The sequence below is a fragment of the Naegleria lovaniensis genome, assembly GCF_003324165.1.
Source record: "Naegleria lovaniensis strain ATCC 30569 chromosome Unknown tig020, whole genome shotgun sequence".
NCBI classification, from domain to species: Eukaryota; Heterolobosea; class Eutetramitea; order Acrasida; family Naegleriidae; genus Naegleria; species Naegleria lovaniensis.
In genome coordinates, this window is record NW_025407842.1 from 1 (window position 1) to 26783 (window position 26783).

A 26783-nucleotide genomic window follows, 5' to 3' on the forward strand; every position below is an offset into this window, starting at 1 on the left:
TCATTTTTATTGTGTTGCAGCAATAAAAGCTCTTTCAACAATTTCTTTTTGGATCTCACATCTTCGAATAATATTCCACTAACCTCCAGAATACAGAGTAAAAGACAGTAAATATCAAAAGGATTGCTACGAGAGAATACTTTATGGAGACAAGAAAAGTTCTAAACATTGAATTGTGTAATTATTTTGAAGTGTGTTATTGGTTCTGTTTATTGTGAAGGCGAATATTTCTTTGTTCACAGTGTAGTTGATTTGCTTTGTTCTCAAAAGAACTTGGAGAAATTGTTCATGTGAATTGTCCAATTGTTATCGAGCATTAATGGTATTGTTGAAGTTTACATCTAACTGATCATATCCTTGTGCTTTTTGACACACATGAGAGTGAGAGACTCACTGGTTGATATTAAAAATTTCAAAAAGTCTTCTTGGAGTTCTGGGAGATGGGAGTGGTTTTCTCGATCCCAATTGTGGACTTGTAATACCTGATAGAGAATAATTCATCAAAAAATTTGAGACAAAACGTAAAACTGCAGTATTTGGATTCGTTATCCATCTGTTTCTCTCAATTTCATGTGGAAATAAAAGAATACGTTGAAGTAGAATAGATTTCTCATCTTCACTCATTTTGGTGGGATCAGCGAGACATTGTGTCAAAGCTTCAAAGAGCTCATATTTTTCTCTTTCAGAAGGATCAATCACTGCTACTGGAATCGTTCGTCCAATAAGAGACGGAGGTCGTTGTTGTGTCATTTCGAATTGTTCAATGTAGGCATAGCGAAGATTAGACATATCTTTCACCCAGTAAATCGTGTGTTTCCCTTCAAGGCCTTTCAATTCTCGTTCTCCAACATTTTCAAATGTAATTTCTCCTTTCAAAATGGATTGTTTAAAGCCTGATGTATTGTAGCTTTCTAAATAGGACATGGAGGGTCTTCTTGTGATTGCTGGTTTAACCTCATGATATGTCATATTCCTAATGCTTTGAAATGTCTCAGCACTAATATAAACTCGTCCACCACTTGACACTTTTTCAACACGACTTGCCTTATTGACAGTCGTTCCAAAGTAGTCGAATCGTCGTGTTGTGGAATCGAATTGTGCGTCAATATCATTCCCAAAATGCATTCCCATTTTCACACGAGGCCCTTTGTAAATAATTTGCTCATTCCAAACCACTTGCTGCATGTCAGGAAATGCCATCATGTCATTGGTCCACTCACATTCAACAAGTTCTCTCTGAATAGCCATGCAACAAGCCACAGCATCAACTGGGCATTGAAAAGCTATCATGAAACAATCCAAATGTGTTTTCACTTCATACCCCTTGTGTTTTTTAATGTTCATTCGAACCACTCTGTTGTGAATACTCATCACTTTTTTCATCATGTCTGATGCAAGGGTCCACAGTAAGGACGCATTTTGAATATGTGTAAAAACAATACAAATAGGAGGATTTTTAGGAGCCATTCGATTCTCTTCCTTAATAATCGAACGCTTTCGATACAGGTATCCAAGAATGGCAGCAATGATCAACATAAATATTAATCCCACCAAAACAGCTAAATGTGCCATTCCAACAATAAATCCAACATTTTGAGTTATGGGAACTGGAGGACCTTCAAACCAACTCTGAATCAATAGAGTATTGTTTGGATCCCGTAACCATTTACATGATGCATCTCGTACAGTCATATTCTTATAATAAATATCTCCCAAAATTTGAATTTGATCTTGACTTTGATAATGAAAATTTTTCAGAAAAAGTTGAACTTGAGGAGAGAGTCGATTCACAGCTTCACTTTGCAATTTGTTTAACGATGTAGGAGGATAGTCACAATCTACGAGACCTCTCTTTATATTCTCTGGTTTTCTGCAATCTTCTGTGAATAAAGGTAAATATACTCGTTGAGGTGGATGTGGCTTGCTAAATATTTGATGAGGTGTCCAGAAATAGGCAACTAGAGGTGTTTTTGTTCGTTCTGCATTTTCAAGACTATTCACAATATACTTTTCAGAATCCTCGTCTGAAATTTGTAACTGTGTGACATTAAGGTTCAATTTTAAATTTTGAATAATCTGAGTGTTGAATGAGAGAACTTGAGGAACGACGTTAATGAACGGTATGAGAGGAGTGGTTCGAAAATAGCGATAGGAACGAACAAAGTCGTCCATTTCATTGTTATTTCCAGTTTGGGTCATGAAATATGGAATGTACCATCCTACTCTACCTATTGGTCCTAATTCACCTAAATCAGTAATGTATTTTCCATTTTGTACATATTTTCTTTGTGAAGATGATAGTGTTGACCATGATAAGATTTACAAAAGAGCTGGATACACCTACCTATAATCTGATACTCGATTGGATTTCCAAAATTCCAACATGACGATTGGAATTTCATTACCTTTCTGGTTAATTAATTCTAATCCTCCCGTAACAGTGGTGTTGAGAATGTTCACACATATGCCAAGCTTTTCTTCAAGCAGAATTTTCGCTACCCTATTGTTCACCCGTGAGGACTCCCAAGGATTCTCTATCAAGGTCAACCCATTATTCACACACTCAGACTTGGAATACAACGTTTCACTATATTTTGTAATCATGACAGACGAATCCAAACATGGTTTGTATCCATCGTTAGGAGCTGGTGTTTGTTGATCTTCGTAGGCACTGCAGGAGCTTGAAGCAAGGCACATTATAGACCAGAGAAGCACCAGTCGCATAATAATGCTACATGTGTGTGTGGATACGAAAATTTCTTTTCGGAAGGGAGGCTTGATGCTGGTCGTGGCCACGTGTGTGGCCATTTTTTATCACACGGTGGTCTGACCATCCATAGGAATGTGTTTCATTTCAAATATGGAAAAATGTTTTTGTCTATTTCCTTAAAAAACAAAATTCCATTTTGGTATGAACTTTTGTGAACATGAAACATGTTGTATCACTCCTTTCCTGGCCAAAACGTGCACTTGGATCTAAAATCTGGAAGGCAGCAATAAATCTTGGCTCCATAATATGCATCAAACGTATTTCCAACGACTATACTACATGATTGAGGCAGTTCCAATTTATCTTTAAGAGCAACAGATAAAAGACTTGTATATTCTTCTTTCCAATTTCCTGTAACGATAATATTTTCCAACAATTGTTTTCTGGTGTGAATATCTTTTCCAGAAATGAAAGATGTAATCGATGATGGAATAAAGCTATGTTCTGACACGAAAAGTCTCTTGACAAGTCTCTCAAGTGTGATTTCATCCGTGACCATTTGTAAGAATTTTGTGTCAGCTCTATTCAGGAAATTATCAATGACAGCCGACACTGAAATACCACAATCATCCCATTCAATGACAATGCAAGTTGGTAATTGGTGTGCCATAGCCACAAGTAAATGACGTGGGGCCATACAAGCAGCAGGAATTCTCATTTCCATCTATGAATTAATTGTGAAAAGAATCTTTCCATACATTCAGGTCCACTTACCATCATGCTTAACACTTGGCGATAGGTTTCTTCATCTTTCATCCATTGTGGAGGAAGAGAACATAATAATGGATGTCGTTCATGACACAAGCTCAAGTCCTTGTATATCAAAGAGACAAAAAATTGTAGTGCCTTAATGTCTTTAAGCGTTCCAGATGTGTGGAGACAAGGGCAAGGTCTTAAACTTTGCTTGCTTCCCAATACACATCGATGTAACCCGAAAAAGCTATAGCTGTTCATGAGTGAAATAAAATTGCAATAAATGGAATCTTTCAAAGATAAATATTAGAAATACCTACTGTCCTCCAATACGGTATGAAACCATGGACTCTACCGTTTTTTCATTTTCAGAGTTAAACAAGCCGTACATGGTCTTTTTTGTACGCATATCAATACAAACGGTCACAAATTCTTTTTCAAAATATCTTCGAGTGATTGTTGTAAAATACCAATCTTCTAGGTCATCTCTATGCTGTTGTTGCTTTAAATATCCAAATGTTTTGTCGTCACTCCAATTTCTTCTATAAATTTTCTGCCATAATTGAGGACTTCTTCCAAGTGCATTGAAATATTTGTTCAGTGTTAAAATCTTTTTACACATATCCTTATCACTCAAGAAGGAGAAAACATGCAGCAGCATTTCTTCAGGCAGTTCTGTCAATTCATTTTCGATATAGTCCAACACGTTTGGTTTCTTGTACGAAGAAGACTTGTAATGAAAATATGATTTGTTAAGCAAGTGGTCCATACTTCTACCGCTTTTCATGAGTAAATCCTGTGCAGATATATAGAGCTTTGTGGCTTCTCCAACTTGTCCTCTTTTTTCTAACGCATCGCTTTCATTTAACATGGCAGCAATTTTCTGATAGAGAGTACTTTTCTCAAAACCTTCATCTCTTGGAACAGTCTTTGAATCCACCCGTTTGAACATGATTTCTGTTCTCAAAATGAGCTTGGTTCCTTTTGTGACAACCATTCCTTCGTGAAACAAGTCATGATTAAATAAAGCACACATTCCCAAACTTGGTTTCAACGTGTACAATAGGTGAAAATGTTTTTGTGCTTCACTTGTTGATGGGCTTGTTGGTTGAGCACTTTCAATTTCTTGACAGGATGGAGGTATTCCCATTTTAGCTCGCTTCTTTTCCATTTCTCGATTTCTTCGACTTGTCGTTTTTACTTTGACGACAGTAAGGTCTTGCTGTTCCTTTTGTTGTGCAACACGAAGGTCATCATCATTGAATGGTTTCATGAATCGTGTTTCGCCTCCCTCAAAATCATCATTCAAATAGATCAATAAAGTATAAATACTTCTCTCATGATCATTTCGCACAAATTGCCCATCAATATGTGGTCTGAAATAATTGCCCTCCACGTATTTGCTAAACCTGAGGCATTCATTCACACCACATGCTACCCATCTACCAGCAGAATCTAAACCAAAAGGATGAACATTTCGACTTAAATCTTCACAATTCAAATTCTCCTCAAATAGTTTCCATAATCGGTTGGCAATGGCCTTGTCCTTGAAAATCACTCGCTCCGAATTTCGATATGATTGTGGATATTCTGCTGCAACAGATTCAAATTGTTGTTTCTTGGCACATTGATCCAATAAATCAGAACATTCTTCGGAAGAAAGAAAATTTGGAATGACCAAGAGACGATCCGTGCATGGGATGGTGTTGTTTTGTGAGGATTCACTAACAGAATAATCATCCAAATTCCAAGTAATTTTCTGTTGTGAAAGAATGGGAAGGCCTGGTTCAAGGATGGAAAAGGGAGGTGTGACTGTTGTTTGTGACATTTTTTTATTTGGTAGCTTTTCGAAATTGAGCCTCTGGAATGTGTTCCATTGCAGCAAGATTCAAGCGTCATTCCCAACTTTTTCATCTTTAAAAGCAAAAACAGCTTGCAGTGCCAAATGATCAGATCCATACTTGGAATTTGGAAGATGAGATGTGGTCATGATGTAAGGAACATCGTTAGGTTCACAGACTTCCATCACCTTTTCAACATTAAGGAAATTTGAGCTGAAAAAAATATAATCCGTCACTAGGGCATTATTTTTGGTTTTCAATGTGAAAGATGGTTCTTCTCCATCAATTTCCATGTATGCACTTTTAAGTTTGAAAGCATGTTTTGTATCAATGGCCGTCGCTTCAACACCATTTTCCTTGACATGAGCATGCAAGTAACCATCCACAACAAGATTATACGTAGCTGAATGAGGCTCTGCATTAAAGTCTCCACATAATACGAGTGCATGTTCCTGACCTTTTTGATAACTTTTCAAATGCTTAAAAAGTGACCGTAATTGATTAACTCTCACTTGAGGCTGTAACGGATCTCCCAACAAATGACATGATGCAACATAAATAAGTTTTCCATTTTCCTTTAGCTTTAACACAAGAATAATTACTGAACTTCTTTCATGTACTTGAACGAGTTCAAATTTTTCTTCTCTATACAAACATCCCACGCCCACTGGGAAATCTCCAAGCTTTTGCTGCACCATTCCGTTGTATCCCATTAATTTCAATGGATTTAAAATATCATTTTCAAATAGTGAAATTTCAACTTCCTGCAAACAAATCACATCAGGACGGTGCATTGAAAAGTCTCTCATAAATTTTTTAACCCTTCCACTCCATTCATAATTTTCTGAATGGGGTGCTTCTACAAAACCGTATCGATCTAAATCAGTCCAATAGGAAGCAAGTAAATTTTGAGAATAAATGCTGAACGACGGTGAAAGTAGCACATTTTGTAATTCATTTGAAGGATGATTCATCGTTGAATTATTTGCCACATCATTGTTGATAAATCGTGAAATAATCTTCCCTTTCCGATCTTTGGTATGGACGGAATGAAATTTGTGTGATGGCATTTTTTTGGGTTGTTGTTTGACCATCGAGCTCGATTCAATTTGGATCTTGACTTCATAGTTACAGTTTCACTTTCAGAATAGCACTTCAAATTCAAGGTTCACATGTTAAGAAAGAAAATATCTATTGAGACCCTTTATTAAGTTTCGTGAAGGTGATGCATCATGAACAAACGATTGAATGAACATGAGCTTCTTCTTAATAAATTGTTTGTCAATGTTAGTGAAATTACGCATTGTTTCTTCTCGAGATGTCTTGTCATGAATAAACTCATCTAACGAAGTAAATAGTGATGAAACTCATAATATCACGCCCAATTGTGCATCACAAAAAGACTTACAATTTTCAGTGAACATGCTACACAAAATAGCAATGACGATTGCAATTTCTTCGTTTTTACCTGTTCTTCCTAAAATGTACAACTCCTTTCCTGATGCTAATTGAGTTTCAGAATATTGTAGGACACTTGCCAATTCATCTTCAAGACCTCTCTTATTTTTCTTGTTATCCATTATTGAAAACGCTTTTCCACATGAAAATTCTTGAGTGTAATCATGACAGCAAATAAATCTAGAAGTTTCTTTCAAGTGAGATTCGAAGTATGTATTTAACATCTCAATTTTCTCAACTACATGTGTTGGCATGAAATGAGTATGTCATGAAACTGAAATTTGAAACATGTCCAATCCTTAAATTGGTACTTACAATTTGAAAAATGTCCAATACTTAAAGGGCAAGAGTTCAATTTTGTGCTTGGTAGTATTGGATTAAGGGAAGCTTCGTCATCACCATGTTTTGAAATGTGTAACAGAGAGATGGATGAAGAATCATATAAATGCTGCATGTTAGAAACGGAAGATTGTTTTCTATGGTTCGCAAGAATTTCTCGAATCACTTGCTCACACTCTTCCCCGTTGTGAACCGTGGGTGACAGTATTGCATCTTTAAATTCCCAAAATAGTTGAGGTGTTAATCCCAAAGACCAAGTTTCATGATCATCACCTAGATTTTGAGTAGTATTAATTTTGAGTCCAAAGTTGCCATCAACAGTTATGGAGCGATTCATAAACTAATATATTTTGATGGTCTTGAAACCTACCTGCCCCTTGAATATACTCCCAACTTGTTGTTTTAATTGGATGATCCGGATCACTAACACTAACTAAAAACACAGGAATGAAATCAAGTTCGTCCGTACTAAATGATGAATCCACAAAATCGAGATCTGTTCTCCTTGAAATCCACACACATTGAAGAGGTTTTTCATACAATTTCACAAATTCCGTAAAATCAATTCCACTCTTCAACAATGTGTCAATCCATTCAGGCATTCGTTCTTCGATTTGAACTCTTTCGGTATCGTGAACCCATGTGGGTAATTTTAATTCTGAGCTCATACTTCCATACTTGAGTAGTTGTAATACTCGATTCATCACACAGCACCATATTGGAACAGTTTTAGAGAAGCTGTCCGGAAATAATTTTCCTTTTCTTGTAGAGTCCACAATCATGATACAGTGAGAAGTGAGCGCTGTTTTAAGAACGTGTAAATTAAGTCGGCTCAGTGAAAAGGACCAATGATAGGTATGTCCATCTGTTGATTTAAAGTAACATGTTGAATCGAAATTAGCATGATACCATAACCCACAGCGCAGATTTGCGTATTTTGGAACAGTAGGATATAACCTAATGCAAACAAGTATATAAAATCAATTTTCAAATATTCAATACCATTTTCAATTTTAATATTTGCAGTGTTAAACAATTCTTACCGAAACACTGTCTCCACAAATTCCGAATCCTCCGTTATTGATTTCAGACGTGCATAAATATTTTGAGTGTTTTGTTTCAATTTGCGGCTACATGTCGAAATGATAAAACTGCATATCAACAAAATTTCGCACTCACCTCAGCCTATAAATACTTTTATCATCAACCATAGGTGATGATGACGGAAATTGTAACATTGTGTTATGACTTATTTTTTTTATTGTAAAATTTTGTTCTACCACGCCAAAAACAGAGCTACCTTGGCCCGTGCCGATGTCATGGTTCCCTGATTCTGTAACCCATACTCGGATGAAAAACATAGAATAGGTCCCTTCTTTCGATCTGAGCGTTCTTCTTCACTCGTATTACTTGCCAATGGTGGAAATGAAAAGGCAAACACATAATTGTTGCCTGAGAAAATATGGGGAAGAGGTGGTAAGCTCACTTCTCCAATTAAACGCTTATTCTCTTTTTGGAAAGCTTTCTTTTCTTTGAGAAGAATACGAACGGGTTCAAACATGACGCTATAACATGTCTCTGCTTCACTGGCCACACATGAAATGTCACTGTGTAGAGTTTGAAACAAGATAATGACACCGAATGATTCTCATTGAAGAATTACTTACTATTCAAACGTTTCATTGAATTTTGGATTTTTACTCTTAATGACCTGCATAAACAAGGAGTAAGTGATATTTTTCAAGTTTGAAATATATATCAGTTAAAAAATATTCATTGTGTTAAACTCTTGTGAATATTCATCAAGATAACTCCTTACCTTTGTTTTAAACTTTCTATCTGTAAACCATAGAGAAATATACACATCCGACAAAAATGGTATATCTTCCACGCTCTCCAATTTCACAATTAATTTCCGAGGTGGTATTGGTTTAAATTCATTACTCGATCTAAATTTCCAAATTCTTTCCTTTGTTTTAAAATGAATTCCTCCAACAATTTGCTTTCCGAAATAATTTTTGGTATTATTTACATTGGTGTAAAATCGACAGAGCTCTCTTGCATTGTCTTCTCCATAGGAAATGTCTAAAATACTTAATTGCATTCGATTACAAAATGGTACATGTTTTACAATGGTCGTATCCCCTTTAGATTTTTGAATTCGTTCCTTGAGAATGGTTTCAGGCATGACAAATTCCACAAAAAATATCACATAGTGAAATCTCTCGTCATGCAATAGTATTGAAGAGGATGATGAATCTCCCGAATTGTTCTTGTTTGGTGCAAAGGCTTTTGGTTTTTTCAAATTTAAGGTCACTATTTCTTCTTGAACAGATAAGAGAGCATTGGCACCTGTATCATTTGCATCTCCGCTATCCAATGCCGTGTCACTCTCATTCATGACCGTACTACTTGTTGTTGCAACACCAGAATTTTGTGTGCGTGTATCCAAAAATCGAAAGCTTTCAAATTGTGAAATTTCTTCCAATTTGAGTGATTTCTTTTTCAAAATTTTTTCATGCTTTGGAATGGATGCCATGCTGTGAATCGTTTTGGGTCCGTTTTTTTGATCTGAGCTTGAAATACAGAGAGGTGCTCCGAAGCTTGTATAACCGATGGCATACATTGTGAAAGGAACATCCACTTCAATGATTTGTTCTTTTGTTTTGGAGATTTTAGAGGTTTCTGATTTTTCTTTAACGGTAGTTGTGGTTGGTGTCTCGTTGGCAAGATCGTCATAGAAACCTTTGTTTGGGTGCGAGTTCAGAATTGAGAGATGTTTTCACAATGACACCATCGTATAGGTAGAAACAGGATGTTCCAATTATGAAGAGGTGGTGTATCAATAAATTCCAACAACCATTATATAAATGATGAAAAATGAAAATTCAATATCGGTATGAATTGAAAATTTGTGAACCATCATCGAGAAACGCGTCAGAAATTTTTCACACACCCAATTTTCAAAGCACCTACCATAATCATGATCATCATGAAATTTTTCTCTCGTTTTCAACTTGTCATACATGGTTTCTTCTTCTTGTGACGTTGGTTTTCTCGTCGAGTTCCACATCATCCACTCTCGTTCCATTTCCATTTGTTTTTCAACGACTGTTTTTTCATATCTCAATTTTACAGCCAATTTTGAACATTTAGATAAATCAAAGTCCTTGTTGGGTGAAAGTAATTGACCTCGGCCAGTCGTTGAGATAATTTTTGAATTTCCAAATGTCATGCCCTCTACTGCTTCAGAAGCATGACCGAGATCATGATGATGAGTGACATTATGACTTGGTCTTCGTACCTCTTGTGATCGCTTCTTTTTTGTCAATCCATACAATTCTTCAATGTCTCTCTCGGGATCTTCCTCACTTGACGAATCGTCTTCATCATCTTCATCGTGGCCATGATTTCTCGACGTTGATGAAAATGGAATTTCTGGAGTTAAAATTCCTGTAAAGAATTGTTTCACTCCATCAAAAAGAGAACTCGTCGATGTGTTAATATTCGTTGTTGTTGTTGTTGTGAGGTGTGGTTGTGGCTGCAAATGATCGTGTTGGTAATGACCTGCCGAGGAGGAATGTCCCGATTCAGAAAGACTGGCAGACCATGAAGACGTTGTTGTTGGATGGATAAAATTATTATTATTATTATTGGGATAGGTTAGAATTTGGTGTTGTGGTTGAGGTTGATATGGTTGTTGTGGTTGATTTGATGCATTGGAAATTCCTCCAATAAAAAATTGTTCATTGGGATGGTTGTCATCATAAAACTGTTGTTGATGTTGGTTGTTGTTGTGAAAAAAACCATAATGTTGTGATTGTTGTGGTGGTTGTTGTGAAGAGGAGGAAGCGGATGGATATGAAAATTGTTGCTGCTGCTGTTGTTTGAATGGCATCGGAAACATTTTTTGTGTGTGGATCTCGAGTCAAAGTCAAATGTCATCATATCTTCGAACCCTTAGGCTTTTATTGGAAGCATCAAACCTCAATCTCTTTCAGCGAACCTGAACCCACGGTTGCTGGAGCACCATTTCTAACCTATCCCAATAATAATAATAATACTTGGATATTTAATATGCCAGCAGACTACCTCTTGATCTCTCTTCAAGTGAACCTTCAAGGTGTTGCCTTTCCTGACAACCTTGCCATCTCTTTTGAACTTAAGAATGCTAAAATAAACCCCTCATCTCTTGCCCATCATACAACCTGTGAAAAGGGAACCTTGCGTCCTTTTCACGAATGAACAAAGTAACATCAAAAAAAAATTCATCATTCTTGCCAGGTTTTTCATAGGTTTCGGACAAGTAAATTGTTGCATTTTACAAACTTAATTGGTTCGGACATCAGGGAAAATTGTTGCGGAGACTTGTTCAATCAATTTATAAACCGCAACCATTTCAAACAATAGCAGCAGTAGTAGTAATAATAGTAGTAATACTTTAGTGGAGTGATTGATAGTATAGGAATTGTTATTTTTATTATTATTTGTTATTATTACGCAGAGAATGATGATGACATCAACAAGTGAAGAGGGTGCAAGCCGACATCGGATTGCTTCTCCTTCAGCATCACCTTCATCATGGATGACATTCTACTTGATAGCGTTTTTGCTTGGTTGGGTAATGATGATGAACGTGGTCATGGTACCAAACACGTGTAATGCCATGACAACGGTGGCACATCAAATGTTGAAGATGAAGCAACAACAAGAACATCACCAAAATAACAACAACCATCACCCGATACACGCTCATAACGTGGTGATAGAAGACAAAAATTCGCATGAATTTACGTATATTAAAAACTCAGCAGCCCACGCTCAAGGTATGTTTTTGAGAAACGAAGTGGTCATGATCAATATAACATGGTTCATATACATGATATTGGTTCATTCAAAAATGATATTACTCATTCACTTATTGATTCAAACATTTCCAACCATTCTCCGATTCAATCATTTGCAATTATGATGATGATAATGTAAAAACAGACAAGGCTGAATTTTCTAATATACTGATTGTACGTATCATTATTCATTGATCAAACATTCTTACCATATGTTTATTAATAACATGTCTTATTCGAACCATCCTATATTACTCGCATCATGCTACTCTCTGTCAACTAAACTACAACAATCGTACTCGTTCATTTGCTCATTATCCTTTTAAACAACACACACAAATCAATGAACCACACCATCATCAATCATCACCACAATTACTTTGGCAACGTATGGGATCACAGAACGACCAAGATTTCGCAAGCGGAAATTCAAGGAGGACGTACCTACAACAACTTAAAGACAAATTTGTAAATACTCACAAAGGAAATCTCCACTTTGATATTAAACTTGACGATGAAGAGGAAGACGATGAGGATGATGAAGACCATAACAAGAATGACTCCTCTTCTTCGAATATTAGTAACAACAACAACAACGGCATCGACCACAGCTTCCACATCGATGGTACCACGTTACCGACATGGAAGACATAATTGCATCAGAAATGATGACGACTGATTTAGAACAGCAAAAACATGCACAAACTGATGAAGATTTTGGAGAAGACGATGACAACATGCACCTTGAAACTATTTCTGTAACACTCAACAGAAATCCATCTTTAACCAATGGTGATAATGTACATAATAATGATGACACCAATAACAATGTAGGACCATCATCAACATCATCATCCTCTACATCATCTTCAAAGAGCAATGCTGGGATGCTCAATAGTGGCAGTGCAGCTTCCACAAGCGGTAGTTCTATTGAGAGCTCTACGTATATGACTGAAAACACAAAAGTGAAGCTTATATTTGACCCACCCATGTTGGATTATGAGGATAGGTATGTTATTCACATGTTCATCATTGATTTAGACATTTTAACTGCTCTTATACACGACCACGTTTCTCCTTCAACTGTACTTCCTTTTTGACCATTCAATTCTTGAATATAATTATTTTCAATTTACATACTTGAAACATATGTTATAGACCCCTCTGCAATCCAATTGCCAAAACGTTTACAATCACAAAAGAAGCTGCCGATGACGATTCTCAACAACCGTTACAAGTAACCGCTGTTACTACTGAATCTTTATTATTTCATCCTTCAATAAGCAAGAAAGAGAATAATAAGATCACAATTAATGTCATTTTCTTGCCAAGAACGCTAAAACGATCCGAAGGGTCAATAATTGTTCATACAAACTTTGGTTCCTATGTCTACAAGCCTATGGAGGTGGTATTGAAAATGCATACAACATCAAACCGATTCTTGGATACAAACTTCCTGTAGGAGCAGATTATAGAAAGCCAATTTACATGCACAATCCTCATCAAAATGAAACTCTTCTCATCAAAGAAATTTATACAAGTGAGGATTTTCTATTATTGAGTTTACCTGATCAAAATAGTAATGAGAAAAACTTACAGAAAAAGAATTTATTGTTGTCACTATGGAAGTTAGAGCCACAACAAACAAAATCAATAATTTTATTGAACTTCCATGCAACTCAGCCAAAAACACATACAGGATTTGTTCACATCAATACCAATCGTGGTCAATTTATAATTCCAGTTGAATTTGTTGTTTCAAAGAATGGTGTACACCGGGTAGCAGAAGAAATTGATTTTGGAACTTTTATTACTCTCAACGAAAAGAGGACACGTGATGTTGTTTTACTCAACTCTTCACCACATCCTGTTATGGTATATGAAGCCTCAGTATCATCTCCAGATACCACCAATTTAAAGTTAGAATTTCAAAAGAATATCATGCAAGAGGGTTCAATAGTTGCAGTAGCCAAATTGGTTTTGACTTCTCAATCTCAAGGAGACATTTCTGGAAAAATTATTTTCAAGACCAACGATACAAACAGTGACAATATGGGAATTATTGAAGTTCCTTATCGCGCTCGTAATGTTATTGGTACTTTGGATTACCGAATGAATAACACCGCTTTTTATACTGGTGATGGAAAAGAAAAGACTCATGAAATGGTGCTTATCAATGGATTTCAGCTTCCAATCAAATTCATCTCGTGTGATATATTTGACAAGCAGTTCACTATTGAAGATTTCGTTCAAGGTGCTATACTACAGCCCAATGAAAAGAAGAAGATTCTTTCGATCCGATACTCACCTGGCGAAAATGATGCTGCTGTGCGCAAGACCAATTTAATACTTCATACAAATGTTACTAGATTGTATATTCCTCTCTATACCTATCATGGAAACCTGGATCACCTACCAATTGATACTGAAAAGAATATTCTTGATGCTGATAGAGCAAATGAAGGAATCAACTTGGGTATTTTGAGCTTGAGTAGTAGAAAAATTCATTACTTTGCAATTTCCAACACAAATCCTGTACCAATCAAAATTACTGACTGGAAAGTGATGGGAATGGCAAATAAGAAATCAAGTATCTCTATATCTTACGTTAAATCATTCCATCCAAGCGACGAGTTACGCTCACTACCTACTTTTAAACCAACAAAACTCAGTGACAGTATCAATAACAAACATTTGGAAGGAGCAAAAGATTCATTTATTTTTGCCATTCTTCCAAATCAGAAGGTTATCATGAAAATTGATATTTATACACCAACATCAGATGAGGAACAAAATGGTTATATTGAATTTGTGACTCAGACCAAAAATTTAGTAATACCATTGAAGTTTCTCTGCATGGAAGGTAGCTTGTCTTTCACGAACCAACTACCATTTGATCCTACTTTCCCTGGAAAAATTCAAAAGAAAAATATTTATGCAACCAATACTTTTGGAAGAGCCATCACCATTACTGGTTTTAAGTCAAACGATGAAAGATTCATTCCACATATCACTCACAAAACTATTGAAGCTAATCAGAAGATGAATATTGGTTACGTAATTTTGGATGCATCAAAAGTACCAAAAGAAAAGAATTACATGCTTGATGATGGTAAGATGTATTCAAACAATTATTCAAAGAAAATTTCTTCCATCTCCTCTGAAGAATTTACCAAATATAGATGGAGAAATGGACTTTTTGATGAAATCAAGAATGCAGGACAAACCAATGTTATTGCATCAGTTTCTATTGACACAGACATTGGAATTAATTGCAATATTAATGTTTCAACAACTTTGGAATATCCAAAGCTGTCTCCAACACGTCAAATATCATTCAAATTGACACATATTGGATCCAGTGTTTCTCAATATCTCACTGTTGAAAATCCTTCGGATCAGTTCATTTCTCTCCAATTAATTCTGGGAAATGGCTCTTTGGCCAAATTTTTGCAACGTAATGCAAAAGGCACACTACCAAAGAATGACATCCAAGGCGACAAGTCATACACTGAATTCAGACTACCCAAAGACGGAATGACCTCTGCGAACATACCTCCTCATAGGCATGCAAGCTTGGGACCAATCATTTTCACACCCAAGTCCGATTCGACTGAATCTGTTGCCTATCTCTACATTCGAAATAATCTCACCATATTTGATATTGTGAAATTGAGCGGAATTGGAGGATCTTCAAAACTTGTATTCAGCGGAGAGAATGGAAACGATTTAACTTCCCTAAAATTTGAAATTAAGGAATCACAATTGGGTACATGGGACAATTATACAAATAGATTCGTTCAAAACAATTACAGTAGCAGCAATGGAAGCGATGAAACATCCAAGACAACCACAGAACTCGTATTCCATAAGAAGTTTACTCTACAAAACAAGGGAAATATGCCCATCACCATTCTGAGCAGTAGTATTGAAAATATGGGATGCAGTGCGTATGGAGTGAAAATTCATAAGTGTGGAAGATTTGACCTACAACCAGGACAAAGTACAAGTTTTAAAATTTCTTACAAACCTGATTTTACCACTGCAGTTGTAGATTTATTTATTAGGTTTAATACCGATCAAGGAAAGATGTCCTTCCCAATTCGCTTCACTCTACCATACAATGTACTTCCCTATTTCTATGAAACACAGCCACTGAGCACTGGTCACAGACTGTTTAGAGTAGCAGCCACTTTTATTGTTTTGACTTTGGCAGTTTATATCATCTTTAGAGCATGTCGGGAGTTGAAGACACTTGATTCGACTGATAACGAGCTCCCTTCTTCCATCAGTGAATTTCTTAAACCTAATTTTTCTTCTTTCCCTTTCATTACTTTCCCATCTACAGATGTTGAGAAACAACAAGTGAACACTAGTGGCGGTACCAATGCCATCAACAAGGATGGAGATGATCATGAAAAGACATCCACAGAAGATGATTCGAATCGAAAGAAGAAGACTGAAAAGAAGAAGAAACAAGCCACAACAAGCTCAACTACACAGAAAACTCCAACTGCCAGCTTTTCAAAGACTTTAGAAAAAAGTAATGTTTCGTCTTCTAAGAAACCAAAACCTACAAAGACAACCAGCACTTCCATGAACCATAGCTCGTCAGAAGATGACGAGAATAAGCTTGTTGAAGTTGTGACGTCAGACTTTATAGAAGTTCAAGGCAAATCTAGTACAATGACTCACGAACAAGAGCACCCAATGCAATCAACATTGGCAAGAGAAAATTCAGAGCAGTCTTCTCAAACCTCTTCGACCAGTGTAAGCACAACTTCAAATGCAGGTAACTCTTCTTCAACCAGCATGGTTCAACACTCAAAGAAGCAGCCCTACAGTGACGATAAGAATATAACAAACACGTATGGCAGTACCAATGTTGCATATCAAGATCATACCGCAGCAGAGGACATGAGCCATTCATCATCATCGTCAAGCTACGAAAGCAAGGGAACAACTCACAAGCCACAATTTATTACAAAGAAATATCAACAAGACGGCAACACCACTGCTACTACATCTAAAAAGCAGCCGTTTGACAAGAAGCAACAAATCAAGAAGAAGTTCAACGAAAATGAACCACTTATCATCAAGCCAAAAACATTTGTTGCAGTTCCAAACAACACATCTTCAGGAAATGAGAAACCAAAATTCTATGCAGTTAAACCAGCATCGCATTCGATGAATGGCGGCGTAGATCATGGAAATACTGACATGGCTGCTCTCAGCACAAGCAACACGAGAAACTATGAATCCACAACCAATCCATTGTCAGGAAGCCGAAGCAGGACTCCAAACTCCAATGAAATGGCCAGATTCACCCGAGAGAGTCCACTCATGAAAACTCCAGAGCCAGTTGTGACCAGTGCAAATAACCATATTGGCTCGCAACAACAACATTTGAAAAATCCTCAACAATCAAATATTTCTCCAAGTCTCGATAATTTGCTAAATCAAGCAACTAGAGAAAGATCCACTTCTGACTCTGCCACCTACAAACCTCTCACTCTCAATACTGTTGCATCTTCAATTTCTGAGCCACAAACAATGACGAGCAGTAGTAATTTGGATGAAAAGAGCACAACCACGACAGGCAGTGTCACCAGTGATGACCAAGCTCTCTATGGAAGCATTGGAAGTAATTTGAGCGGATTATTGAATGACAATTGCAGCACTCCTTCACCAGCCACCAACAATGTCACCACTGATTTTACTAATGATCTATTGAGAAGTGTGTCCGTTTCTCCTCCTCCACTCAATCAACCATCTGCCATTCCCAGCCATCATCCTCCAAGAGAACAAGTAGGAGTCATTGGTAACAATGCAAGAAAGGATCAACATAGTAATCCATTGCAAGTTGGTGGAATTGGTTCTTCACAACCATACTGGTTCTTTGGAAGCACACAACCTCATCATCATGGCCTTACGAGTAACACCAGTAACATGATTCCACAAGCAAATACTTCATTATTTGGCTCATCTCCTTACTCTCCACACAATGGATTTATTGGAAGTCCAAATCCACAGCCATCAAACACGACCAACATGACAACCACACCATTTGGAATGACAAATCCACTCATTAATCCTACCTTATCTTACAATAATGCTATGAACAGAATGGCATTCCAACAAAGTAGACCAGCATACTTTTCATTGTTCGATTCCAGACCATTATTCTCTCCAACGGACCACAATTCATTCTTTAGCTTGAGCAATACCCCACCACATCAACAACATTTGCAACGCTCACAATCGAGCAGTCCATCTCACAGTGACGGCAGTGGTAATGCAGAATATGGAAGCATTGGTATGCAACAACATCAACATGGTCATAGTGGCGCTTCGTCCTTGTTCTCCTATGGTTTTCCTTACGAGGATCAAGATAAATAATTCGTGTTCGTGCTGACATTGCCTTAGTTTTTTAAAAAACGATCAAAAAAAAATATGACAGTTGATGCAGTCCATCTCTGAACTAGAAACTCATAATGGAGCCACATGGTTGATCTTGATCATTTGAACACAAGCAAAAAGCTGCTGACTTGTTTACCATCATCAAATCCAACAACAAAATGCCACAACCTATACACTCCACGACACCTTCCTTGTCACTTCTTCTTCGTCAGCAACTCAATGACTTCTCCCGACAATCCATTCTTTTACTCTCATCATTACTTGTCTTGTTTCTTCTCCAACTCTCACATCCCATCACTTCCCAATGTATGTCCAACCTCATTTCCAACACTTTCACTCCAACTCTACCTCTGGGCAAATTCTATGATGTTTGTCCTGTCGGTTATGTGAACAACAATGGAAAATGTGAAACATTCGAATCGGTGTGGAAGTCAAAAGTTGGATCGAGCTGTAATGTCACTGCAGATTGTAAATTTACTTCCATGACATGTGTTAAGAAAAAGTGCCTTGTCATGGGAAGAATGATTGGTGACCCGTGTGTTGATGCTTCTCAATGTGTTGTCGATGTTTTGGACATGTATGATACTGCCACTTGTTACAAGTCAAAATGTCAACTTGCTATCAAAAAGAAGGGAGCAGGAATCGGCCAGGTTTGCAATACGCCCACAGAAAATGAAGATTTTGTGACCACTTGTGAAGATGGTGTGTGTCCTCCAAAACTGACTTTTGACATGGAACAAAAGTGTGTCAAAATTTCTACTGCCAAGAAGGGAGAAACTTGTGGATTCAATGTGACCACCTCACCTACTACCTCTATTACTGGAATTGTTATTTGCGAAACTGGTACAATTTGTTCAGAGAAAATTCAGAATGGAAAATGCAAAACTCAAGTGAAAAGAAATCAAAAATGTGATCCAAAAGCGGACGACCAATTGTGTTATGGAAATTTAGTCTGTCGAAAGAAGAATGCAGAAGCAACCGATCATACCTGTGAATATCGTTCCAATATTGGCGAATTTTGTCAAGAAGACAAGGACTGTGCCTTTACCAACACTCAAATGGTTTCGTGTGAAAATTCAAAATGCATTCGAGCTCGATATTTACCCAATGGACAATCGTGCACCAATCATACTCAATGTTACAGTTCATTCTGTGATCCCTCTTCAAAAATTTGCTCTGCATTTGCCTCGAAAGGTTATGCCTGCAATACCAGAAATACAAGTTGCAATTCCATTTCATCTCAAGGATGCGCTTGTGATGGAAAAGAATTTATTCCAAATGCTAATGGACGTTGTGTCGCTTCCTGCACTGGAGCATTCAATGATTTACACGCCTGTCTCTATAACTTGGGTCTCCTTTATTATATCAATATTTTACCCATTCCACAATATTTGGGATTTACACAATTTGCAGATGAAGAATCTTCTGCTTTTCGAAAGTGTCGTTCGTATTACAACAAATTCTATTCGTGCATGAAGAAGACGTGGACCGATGCTGGAATTTCAACGAGCGGAGGTTCGATTCCTGGCGCTACACTTGATGCTGGTCTCGATGAAGGAAGTAGTATCTTGATGCCATTCAGAAATGCAGCTCCTTCATTTAGTGGAATGACTATTTGGCATTGGGGCATGATGAGTGTTTTATTAAGTTTGAATTTATTCATGATGTAAAGTATTGAGATGGAACTTGAAATCACTGCATGCCCATGAGTTTACGGTTTTTCATGACGATACGATTGTAATTGATACTTCACATTGACAAATCATTAAAGTTTTGATTTCGAAAATGATTAGTTCGAAGTGAGAATTGTCGTTATTCTGGCGACAAGTTTTCAACGCCATCGTTTCACTCCTTAAAAGACCTTTCCCGCATTATAATGTTACTTCATGGAATCAGGCAATGAGCACGTTTTACCCGATTTTTCAACTTGACATTTCTCTGTCAGCATTCAAAAACATCATCAAAAAAAACTCTCAAAATGAAGCTGACTGTATTCGCCCTCTTGTTGGCTCTCTTTTCTGCCTGTGCTCTCATCTTCTCTTCCAGCCAGGTACAAGTTCAAGCCCTCTCTCTTCCCTCTCTCGAAAAACTCATTCGACAACAAGTCGGCAACAAGAAATTTAACAAACTGTTGAATCGTTTCACCAATTCATTGCTCAACAAAATTCTTCCAAAAGAAGAACATGAAATTCTTTCAGATTCCATGTGGCCAGAGACTCGTTGTACCAATGTTGAAAGTGCTCTCAATGTTCGAAATGCTCCATATGGATCCATTGTCAGAACTTTGGGCGCTGAAACTCAAGTCACTGTTTATGATGTTAGTTATGCCAATGATGGATCGAAATGGGCAAAAATTGGAGACGGTCAATGGGTTTTTGCTAAATATTTAAAGATGGCTTGTCAAAATTCGAATAATAATGGAGATAAGACAACAGTAACTCTGGCAAAGATTTTTGAACACGAGGGATTGTGTCAGAATTGGGCTTCAGATAGTGGAAATGATTTCCAAGTAAGTTTGTTTCATGTGTTGTATACTTTGCGCGGTTTCAATGTTTGATTCACGTTGTATCATTTTATTGAACATGTGATAACAATCACAGGGTAAAATTGGTAAGTTTCTTTGCAACCCTTAATTTCTTCTCAATCTGACAACTGACATTTAATCTTGACGCTCAGGTTACACTTGCATGGGAGTCACTCCATCCCAATGTTGGAACAACCGCAACACCATCTTTTCGCCTCTCTACTCTGGTTTTGACGGCCATCCTGCTGACTTTTGCAAATACGCCTACGATCAAAATCCTGCAGTTTACAAACAATGTGCAGCTCAATTATATGCTCAAAATTATTTCGGTCCAGGAGGTTGTAATCCTCTTCCAATGCCTGCATACTATGTATGTGCTGATATTGCTGTGAACTCTGGAGTGGGTCGTTCTCAACAATATATTTCAGAATTAGGAGGTTACAATGGACAAAACGCCAAAGAATTTGCACGAGCTTTGAATGAGAAACATCGAGCAGATTATAAGAGATGGGGTTGTCCTACTTGTAAGAATAGAGTGTTCCTTGCTGGTTGGTTGGCAAGAGCTGACGAAAGAGATCGATTTATTGATAATTATTAAGGTTTCTGTATTCTTGCTGAGTGTGATAACTTCCTGTGTTGGAATGAAATAAATTTCGTTGGTGAGGTTTGAACACAATAATGAAGAATCAATGATCATCGATAGATGGATTCTTGATTTTTGAAAGCACTGTTATTTTCTCATCTTGAAAATCGTGCACTCGATCGAAAATGGTAACTGCAACGTCGTGCGAAATTCCAAGTCGTTCCAAACCATCCACAGTGATATTCTTTAAAAGATAACCATTCATTTGTTGAGTTTCAAAAACTAACATGTTTGAAGTTTATAAAGAAAAGTGAACCCAAATTATGATAAATTCAAAGAACGTACTTTCAACCACCGTATGATTGTATGCTTCTCTACAATACTGTTTCAAGAAGAACATGGTGTTTTTATGATCCCACTCCTCCATGGGTGCGCTAGTCAAGTTTTGCTTTAATTCTTCACAATTGTCTTGAACTGCTGAATCTTCTGAGAACATCATGACACTCTCTGCACATGTATGACTGTTAAGCTGAATCCATTCGGATAGATCCGAGTTACTAGAAGAAGAGTTGAGAAACATTTTTTTGAAAGAATGTTTGGAGTAGGAAGAGAAATGTTACCTCTGTGAAAAGAGACAAATTGAACGTGAATGTGAGATTTCTCTCAAATGACGTGAAAAACAAGGACCTTCCTAGGAGAGAGTGAATATGACAGAGTACATGGCAGCAATAAAAGCAAAGGCCTTAAACAAACGAACAATTGAGGTCACACTCACGAAGGACCTTTCTGCAACCCTATTAAAAAAAATGATCAACATTCATGAAACGGAAAATAGTAATCGTTCCTCTCTCGATTCATCGTCGTTGGCCCATGTGCAAGGAGCCAATAACAACAACCTCACGACCTCAACTCCGAAGCAAACTATATTTTCCAAATTGAAATTAGAGAGTCCGAGAAGCGGAGGATCCAATTACTTTATTTTACGATTTTTGTTGGATTCCATGATGGTAATGATTTGGATTATTTGGACCGGAGCACATATGAAATCGATTGGACAATTGTTATGTCCTCCATATTATACAGATGAGTATTGTTCGGCACAAAGTAGTGGAGCGTTTGCTTCGCAATTGTGGTATTTCTTGGTGCTGGTTCCTTTGGCATTGGTAGGTTCATCAGCTGATGTATACATGATGATGATTAGATTGTTTCCTTTTTACAAATTTAAATTTTACAATCATAACAATTACAAAATAATAATGATTCAAATATTATTGGCTTTACTACACACTGCGCCGCCGATATAGGTTTATATATTTTTCATTGTCATGATTAGAAAGAAGGCAAAACGAAATCAAAAGTTCTCGCACTACTTGACATGGAGCCTCTTCGTATTGATTAGTCACATCTATTTTTGTGTATTGTTCGGATTACATGGATCCAACGTGGGTCTCAGTTTTGCATACTTTGGATTGGCTGGTATATTTATTGGAATCATTCCAGACATCTTTTTCATTTGGAGATTTTCTCGAATCAGACGTGAACAAAAACTGAAAGAAGATTCCGAGTATCATTTATTCTTCTCGACGAGACATCAAGATTTGATTGCAACAAATGTTATTTAATTGAGAGAGGAGGCCGATTATGTATGGTAAACTTTGCATTTTGACCATCGATTGATCTATCTTCATCATCGGTTTCGTTACTATCAAAATGCACACAATTATAATATACAACATGATATTCATTCAAAACAACTATTTATTATTACTCACGTAATTTCAACTTGTAAAACCTTCATGCACAAATAAGTCATATTTCTGAACACTCGAATGCCTAATTAGAAAGCTTCTCAAAGGCAATGGCATATCTCTCAGTGATGGTTTTCACAACTTCTTCCTCTGCACTCAAATAACAACACAGTTTAACACTCAATTTCATCCACTCTTGAGCTTTGTCATTTTTCAACAACCTTTACGTGACGTTCGGGCGCAACGAATGAAAGAAAATATACCAAATAGAAAACGTACGACACACAACGGCAAACACTTACTTGTAATAATACACTCCATTGTTCCAAGACTCGGTACAAAACCAAACAAATGTATTGTGCTCGCTTTGAACGAACTGCTCACTTGGTTTGATTTGATTTAATAATTTTAGCACCTCCTCAAACACTGTATAGCTTTCCTCTCTACTGTTACAAATTTGGATGATTAACGTATAGAGTGAAACTAGGCACATTTGAAAATTGTACATTCGAAGAATATTTGAAAACGTGAATGGTCCAATGTACACATTGACACTCTGTACTTACGTGCTTTGGAGTAATTGGTTGAGGTACCATGTAAAATCTTTTTTAGAGCCATTTGCAAAGCATATTTCGCTGCTGCATGATATGTATTGCCATTACTGTCAGCACTACAACAAATGGATGCTATCATTTCATATACACCTGGACCTGTAATTGAATCAAGTTTTAAGGTAGCCTTTATGATAGTTTGTGAGGATTAGTCATCATGATTGAATTCTCGAAAAAATAATTTTTCATACCATAGATACTACTTACATTAATGACATCTATTACTAGGGCCTCGTCACATCCCAACATGGTTAAGAGTTGAATTTCTGCCAAATGTACCAGAGGGTAAATCTTGTCTCTGTTAGAGTCCATGCTTTGGTAATCTCGAGCCAGTAATTGAAGCAATTTCTTGCAAGACTGAGTATCATCGAGAGCTTTCTGCAAAATTTCTCTATTTTTCTGAGTGAGTTGAGCACCATTCGCGTACTCATCACTTCTCCGAGTGACCTCAACAGCACAATATATTCTCATGAGATAGCAGTACTTTTGAGTGGTGAGAGTTTCGAGAGATGCATTTCGATATGTGTAGAAGAGGTATGCAAGCCGATAGAACTCAAATGCCATCTCAACTTGATTTTCATGTACACATTCACCTGCGCTATTCCAGGCAACTCTGTGAAACCATTCAATTTCTGACTCCTCATGTTCTGTAGAGAACAAGTTCGAGGTTCCTTCTGTTTGAAAATCTTGCATGGTTCTTTGTAGATATTTGAGAACGCTGCTCCTGTCCTTGATAAGGACGGCTAGATAGGTCAATGTTCGCAGAATTTGTCCTCTCTCTAACGATAAGCGTTTATCCTTTTGATTTTCTTTCAAGAGTCCTTCTAAAGCATCAATGGCCACCTCATGAATTCCCTCCTTGTAAGCATCTTGTGCTGCAATGGCAAAGAAGAGAGACTGAAAATCCTCGTCTTGCATCATGAGTTTCAAGTAATTCTTTGCACTTTCAATATTCTTCATGCGAATACTGATTTGATACATCAAGTAATGAGTATGTAGGGACTTGGGGTCCAACTGTTCAGCACTTTCAGCACATGAATGAGCTTCATAGGTTTTGCCTTCTTCCAAATGGCACCTTGCCATCGATCGTAAAACTTTGGCTCTATCTACAAGATCATCCATTGGAAGTATCTGTAGAGATTGGTTATAGAAAGAAAGTGCACTGGCATATTCTTTCTTTTGAAAATGTTTCCATGCAATATTCCAAAGGGTACACTGAAATTCTTTCATGGTTGCCTTCATCATGGTACTTGTTTGATAGCGTTGATTTAACGCAAGCAATCGTTTTACAATATTCTCAATCTCATCTGAAAGACTTGATGTTTCAGAAGAATTAACCAAAAAGTCGAAATATCTCATCAGAATTCGTGGCTCCTGCTCTGTAGAGGCATGCAACTCGAGCAGTAATTTATAAGCTTTGGCCGTGATTTCCATCCTTATGTGAATTGAAGGAACATTCGACGTTGCAAAGTTTTGGTCAAAATTGAAAATTTAGTGAAACCAAGCAACAAATATGAACCGAGCTGCGAAATACGAACTTCATACTTACATTTTTGCCTGGAAAACCTCTTTACAAGCAGCAATGGCCAAATCTAATCCTGCCTCTGGTAGACGAATCAGCTCGAGAAGACTTCTCTCTGCTTGTTCCTCTCTTCTTAAAATGGCGTAAAATTTTACTTCCAAGAATATTCCTTGTGGAGTCTTGCACATGTTATTGGCCATGGTGATACAATTAAGGCCATTCTCTAAATTACCAGTTTCAAGATACGAATTTGAGAGAAGACGTAAAGTCCTCGATTGCTTTTGCAAGCTCTTTCCCTCAGCTACTAGCTCATACAACTCAAAAGAGTCCTTTAGCCAAGGAATGGTTTCCTCATACCTCAGTTGACCATTAAGGTCAACTGCATAATTATACTCAATCATGGCAATACGCTGAATCTCGTGAGGTAGCTTGTGAATGAGCTTCTTTCCTTGTTGAATTGCTGCAAAGGACCCTTGTACATTGTTCGAGCGATATAAACAATCGGCCCTGTCAATACAAACATTTAAGATGGCACTCAGAGCCGAGTCTGTGCTCTTATCCAAAGGTTCATCGGACATGATGGCACTGCTGTCCAAAGAAGAAGAATTTTCAGAGGATATGGCTGCATTCATATACTTGTCCGCATAGACCGCAGCCTTATCGAAACAAACGAGAGCCAACTCATACTCCTTATTCGCGTTACTTGCTGTAGCTGATGATATAGCATCTTCGAATTCAATATCTCCATCTTCGTCGCGAGCAGGGGCTCCTTTTTTCTTCAGAAGCTTATGGGGAGAGGCTGTTGTGGAAGTATTACTCTTTTTCAATACTAGATAGTCTCGAGCTGTTTTAGCGTACAATCTCATCATGTTATGAATGACTTTGAGGGTAAGAGTTGAAGGCTTGAGTGATTTTTCAATGACATGACAAGCAACCTTCCTAACTATAGATGAGGAATGCGTTTTGGTTAAGGACCATTCCGATCATCGTGATGGATATTTGAGAGTCATGATCATTTGATTGATGGATTCATATATTCGCTGTGCTCCAGTAACAACTACCCTTATAGGAGGAACAACCTACCTCTAATGAGTTGCAATTTCAATAATTCATCCAAATTCAAACTGACCAAAAACTTCTTGGCATTCTGCTCAACACATTGATTCCATAATTCATAACCCACAGTTTTCAAGAGCTCACTCGGAGATAGTTTTGAAAAGCTTGGCGATGTGGTCGAGGTAGCCTCTTCCAAACTCCTCACGACTTGCTCAATGGAATCATGAACACTACGATGAGCCTTAATCTCATTGGACAAGACTGGGGTATGAGCGTTTTGATTAACCTTTTCCTGAGGAAGTTTGTTCCAGAGAGCCTTCAATTCTGCTCCACTTCCTAATTTTATGTTGGAATTGAAGTAAACCATTTGA

At 37.3% G+C, this 26783-nt stretch overlaps 11 protein-coding genes across 11 annotated transcripts in view; 4 read left to right on the forward strand and 7 right to left on the reverse strand.

The window, feature by feature from the left end:
- Positions 1 to 390: 390 nt before the first annotated feature.
- Positions 391 to 2808, reverse strand: C9374_004060 (uncharacterized protein; the record flags this gene model as incomplete). Its single annotated transcript, XM_044693658.1, has 2 exons — positions 391 to 2284; positions 2345 to 2808. 2 exons carry the CDS (start codon positions 2806 to 2808, stop codon positions 391 to 393), a joined length of 2358 nt encoding a protein of 785 aa, XP_044549068.1.
- Positions 2809 to 2942: 134 nt separating this feature from the next.
- C9374_004061 (uncharacterized protein) lies at positions 2943 to 5291 on the reverse strand (the record flags this gene model as incomplete). The annotated part of the gene is made up of 3 exons (XM_044693659.1): positions 2943 to 3434; positions 3485 to 3716; positions 3784 to 5291. 3 exons carry the CDS (start codon positions 5289 to 5291, stop codon positions 2943 to 2945), a joined length of 2232 nt encoding a protein of 743 aa, XP_044549069.1.
- A 60-nt stretch (positions 5292 to 5351) lies between these two features.
- Positions 5352 to 6374, reverse strand: C9374_004062 (uncharacterized protein; the record flags this gene model as incomplete). Its single annotated transcript, XM_044693660.1, has 1 exon — positions 5352 to 6374. The coding sequence occupies one exon, from the start codon at positions 6372 to 6374 to the stop codon at positions 5352 to 5354; it is 1023 nt and encodes a 340-aa protein (XP_044549070.1).
- A 105-nt stretch (positions 6375 to 6479) lies between these two features.
- C9374_004063 (uncharacterized protein) lies at positions 6480 to 8339 on the reverse strand (the record flags this gene model as incomplete). The annotated part of the gene is made up of 6 exons (XM_044693661.1): positions 6480 to 6646; positions 6713 to 7000; positions 7078 to 7374; positions 7472 to 8058; positions 8145 to 8231; positions 8281 to 8339. The coding sequence occupies 6 exons, from the start codon at positions 8337 to 8339 to the stop codon at positions 6480 to 6482; spliced, it is 1485 nt and encodes a 494-aa protein (XP_044549071.1).
- A 38-nt stretch (positions 8340 to 8377) lies between these two features.
- C9374_004064 (uncharacterized protein) lies at positions 8378 to 11008 on the reverse strand (the record flags this gene model as incomplete). Its single annotated transcript, XM_044693662.1, has 4 exons — positions 8378 to 8708; positions 8769 to 8812; positions 8921 to 9846; positions 10078 to 11008. The coding sequence occupies 4 exons, from the start codon at positions 11006 to 11008 to the stop codon at positions 8378 to 8380; spliced, it is 2232 nt and encodes a 743-aa protein (XP_044549072.1).
- A 735-nt stretch (positions 11009 to 11743) lies between these two features.
- Positions 11744 to 18347, forward strand: C9374_004065 (uncharacterized protein; the record flags this gene model as incomplete). The annotated part of the gene is made up of 6 exons (XM_044693663.1): positions 11744 to 11927; positions 12094 to 12122; positions 12351 to 12528; positions 12597 to 12957; positions 13107 to 13194; positions 13281 to 18347. The coding sequence occupies 6 exons, from the start codon at positions 11744 to 11746 to the stop codon at positions 18345 to 18347; spliced, it is 5907 nt and encodes a 1968-aa protein (XP_044549073.1).
- A 179-nt stretch (positions 18348 to 18526) lies between these two features.
- On the forward strand, positions 18527 to 20038 carry C9374_004066 (uncharacterized protein; the record flags this gene model as incomplete). The annotated part of the gene is made up of 1 exon (XM_044693664.1): positions 18527 to 20038. One exon carries the CDS (start codon positions 18527 to 18529, stop codon positions 20036 to 20038), a length of 1512 nt encoding a protein of 503 aa, XP_044549074.1.
- A 308-nt stretch (positions 20039 to 20346) lies between these two features.
- C9374_004067 (uncharacterized protein) lies at positions 20347 to 21490 on the forward strand (the record flags this gene model as incomplete). The annotated part of the gene is made up of 3 exons (XM_044693665.1): positions 20347 to 20877; positions 20969 to 20978; positions 21045 to 21490. 3 exons carry the CDS (start codon positions 20347 to 20349, stop codon positions 21488 to 21490), a joined length of 987 nt encoding a protein of 328 aa, XP_044549075.1.
- Positions 21491 to 21578: 88 nt separating this feature from the next.
- Positions 21579 to 22055, reverse strand: C9374_004068 (uncharacterized protein; the record flags this gene model as incomplete). The annotated part of the gene is made up of 2 exons (XM_044693666.1): positions 21579 to 21757; positions 21821 to 22055. 2 exons carry the CDS (start codon positions 22053 to 22055, stop codon positions 21579 to 21581), a joined length of 414 nt encoding a protein of 137 aa, XP_044549076.1.
- Positions 22056 to 22281: 226 nt separating this feature from the next.
- Positions 22282 to 23097, forward strand: C9374_004069 (uncharacterized protein; the record flags this gene model as incomplete). The annotated part of the gene is made up of 2 exons (XM_044693667.1): positions 22282 to 22638; positions 22780 to 23097. The coding sequence occupies 2 exons, from the start codon at positions 22282 to 22284 to the stop codon at positions 23095 to 23097; spliced, it is 675 nt and encodes a 224-aa protein (XP_044549077.1).
- A 211-nt stretch (positions 23098 to 23308) lies between these two features.
- C9374_004070 (uncharacterized protein) overlaps positions 23309 to 26783 on the reverse strand; it is a gene marked incomplete at both ends in the record, with an annotated part of 3525 nt that continues 50 nt past the window's right edge. Inside the window, 6 exons of the mRNA XM_044693669.1 lie at positions 23309 to 23444; positions 23526 to 23706; positions 23790 to 23961; positions 24042 to 25269; positions 25384 to 26299; positions 26440 to 26748. Coding sequence (XP_044549078.1) covers positions 23309 to 23444; positions 23526 to 23706; positions 23790 to 23961; positions 24042 to 25269; positions 25384 to 26299; positions 26440 to 26748 — 2942 coding nt within the window. The remainder of the gene's footprint in view (positions 23445 to 23525; positions 23707 to 23789; positions 23962 to 24041; positions 25270 to 25383; positions 26300 to 26439; positions 26749 to 26783) is intronic.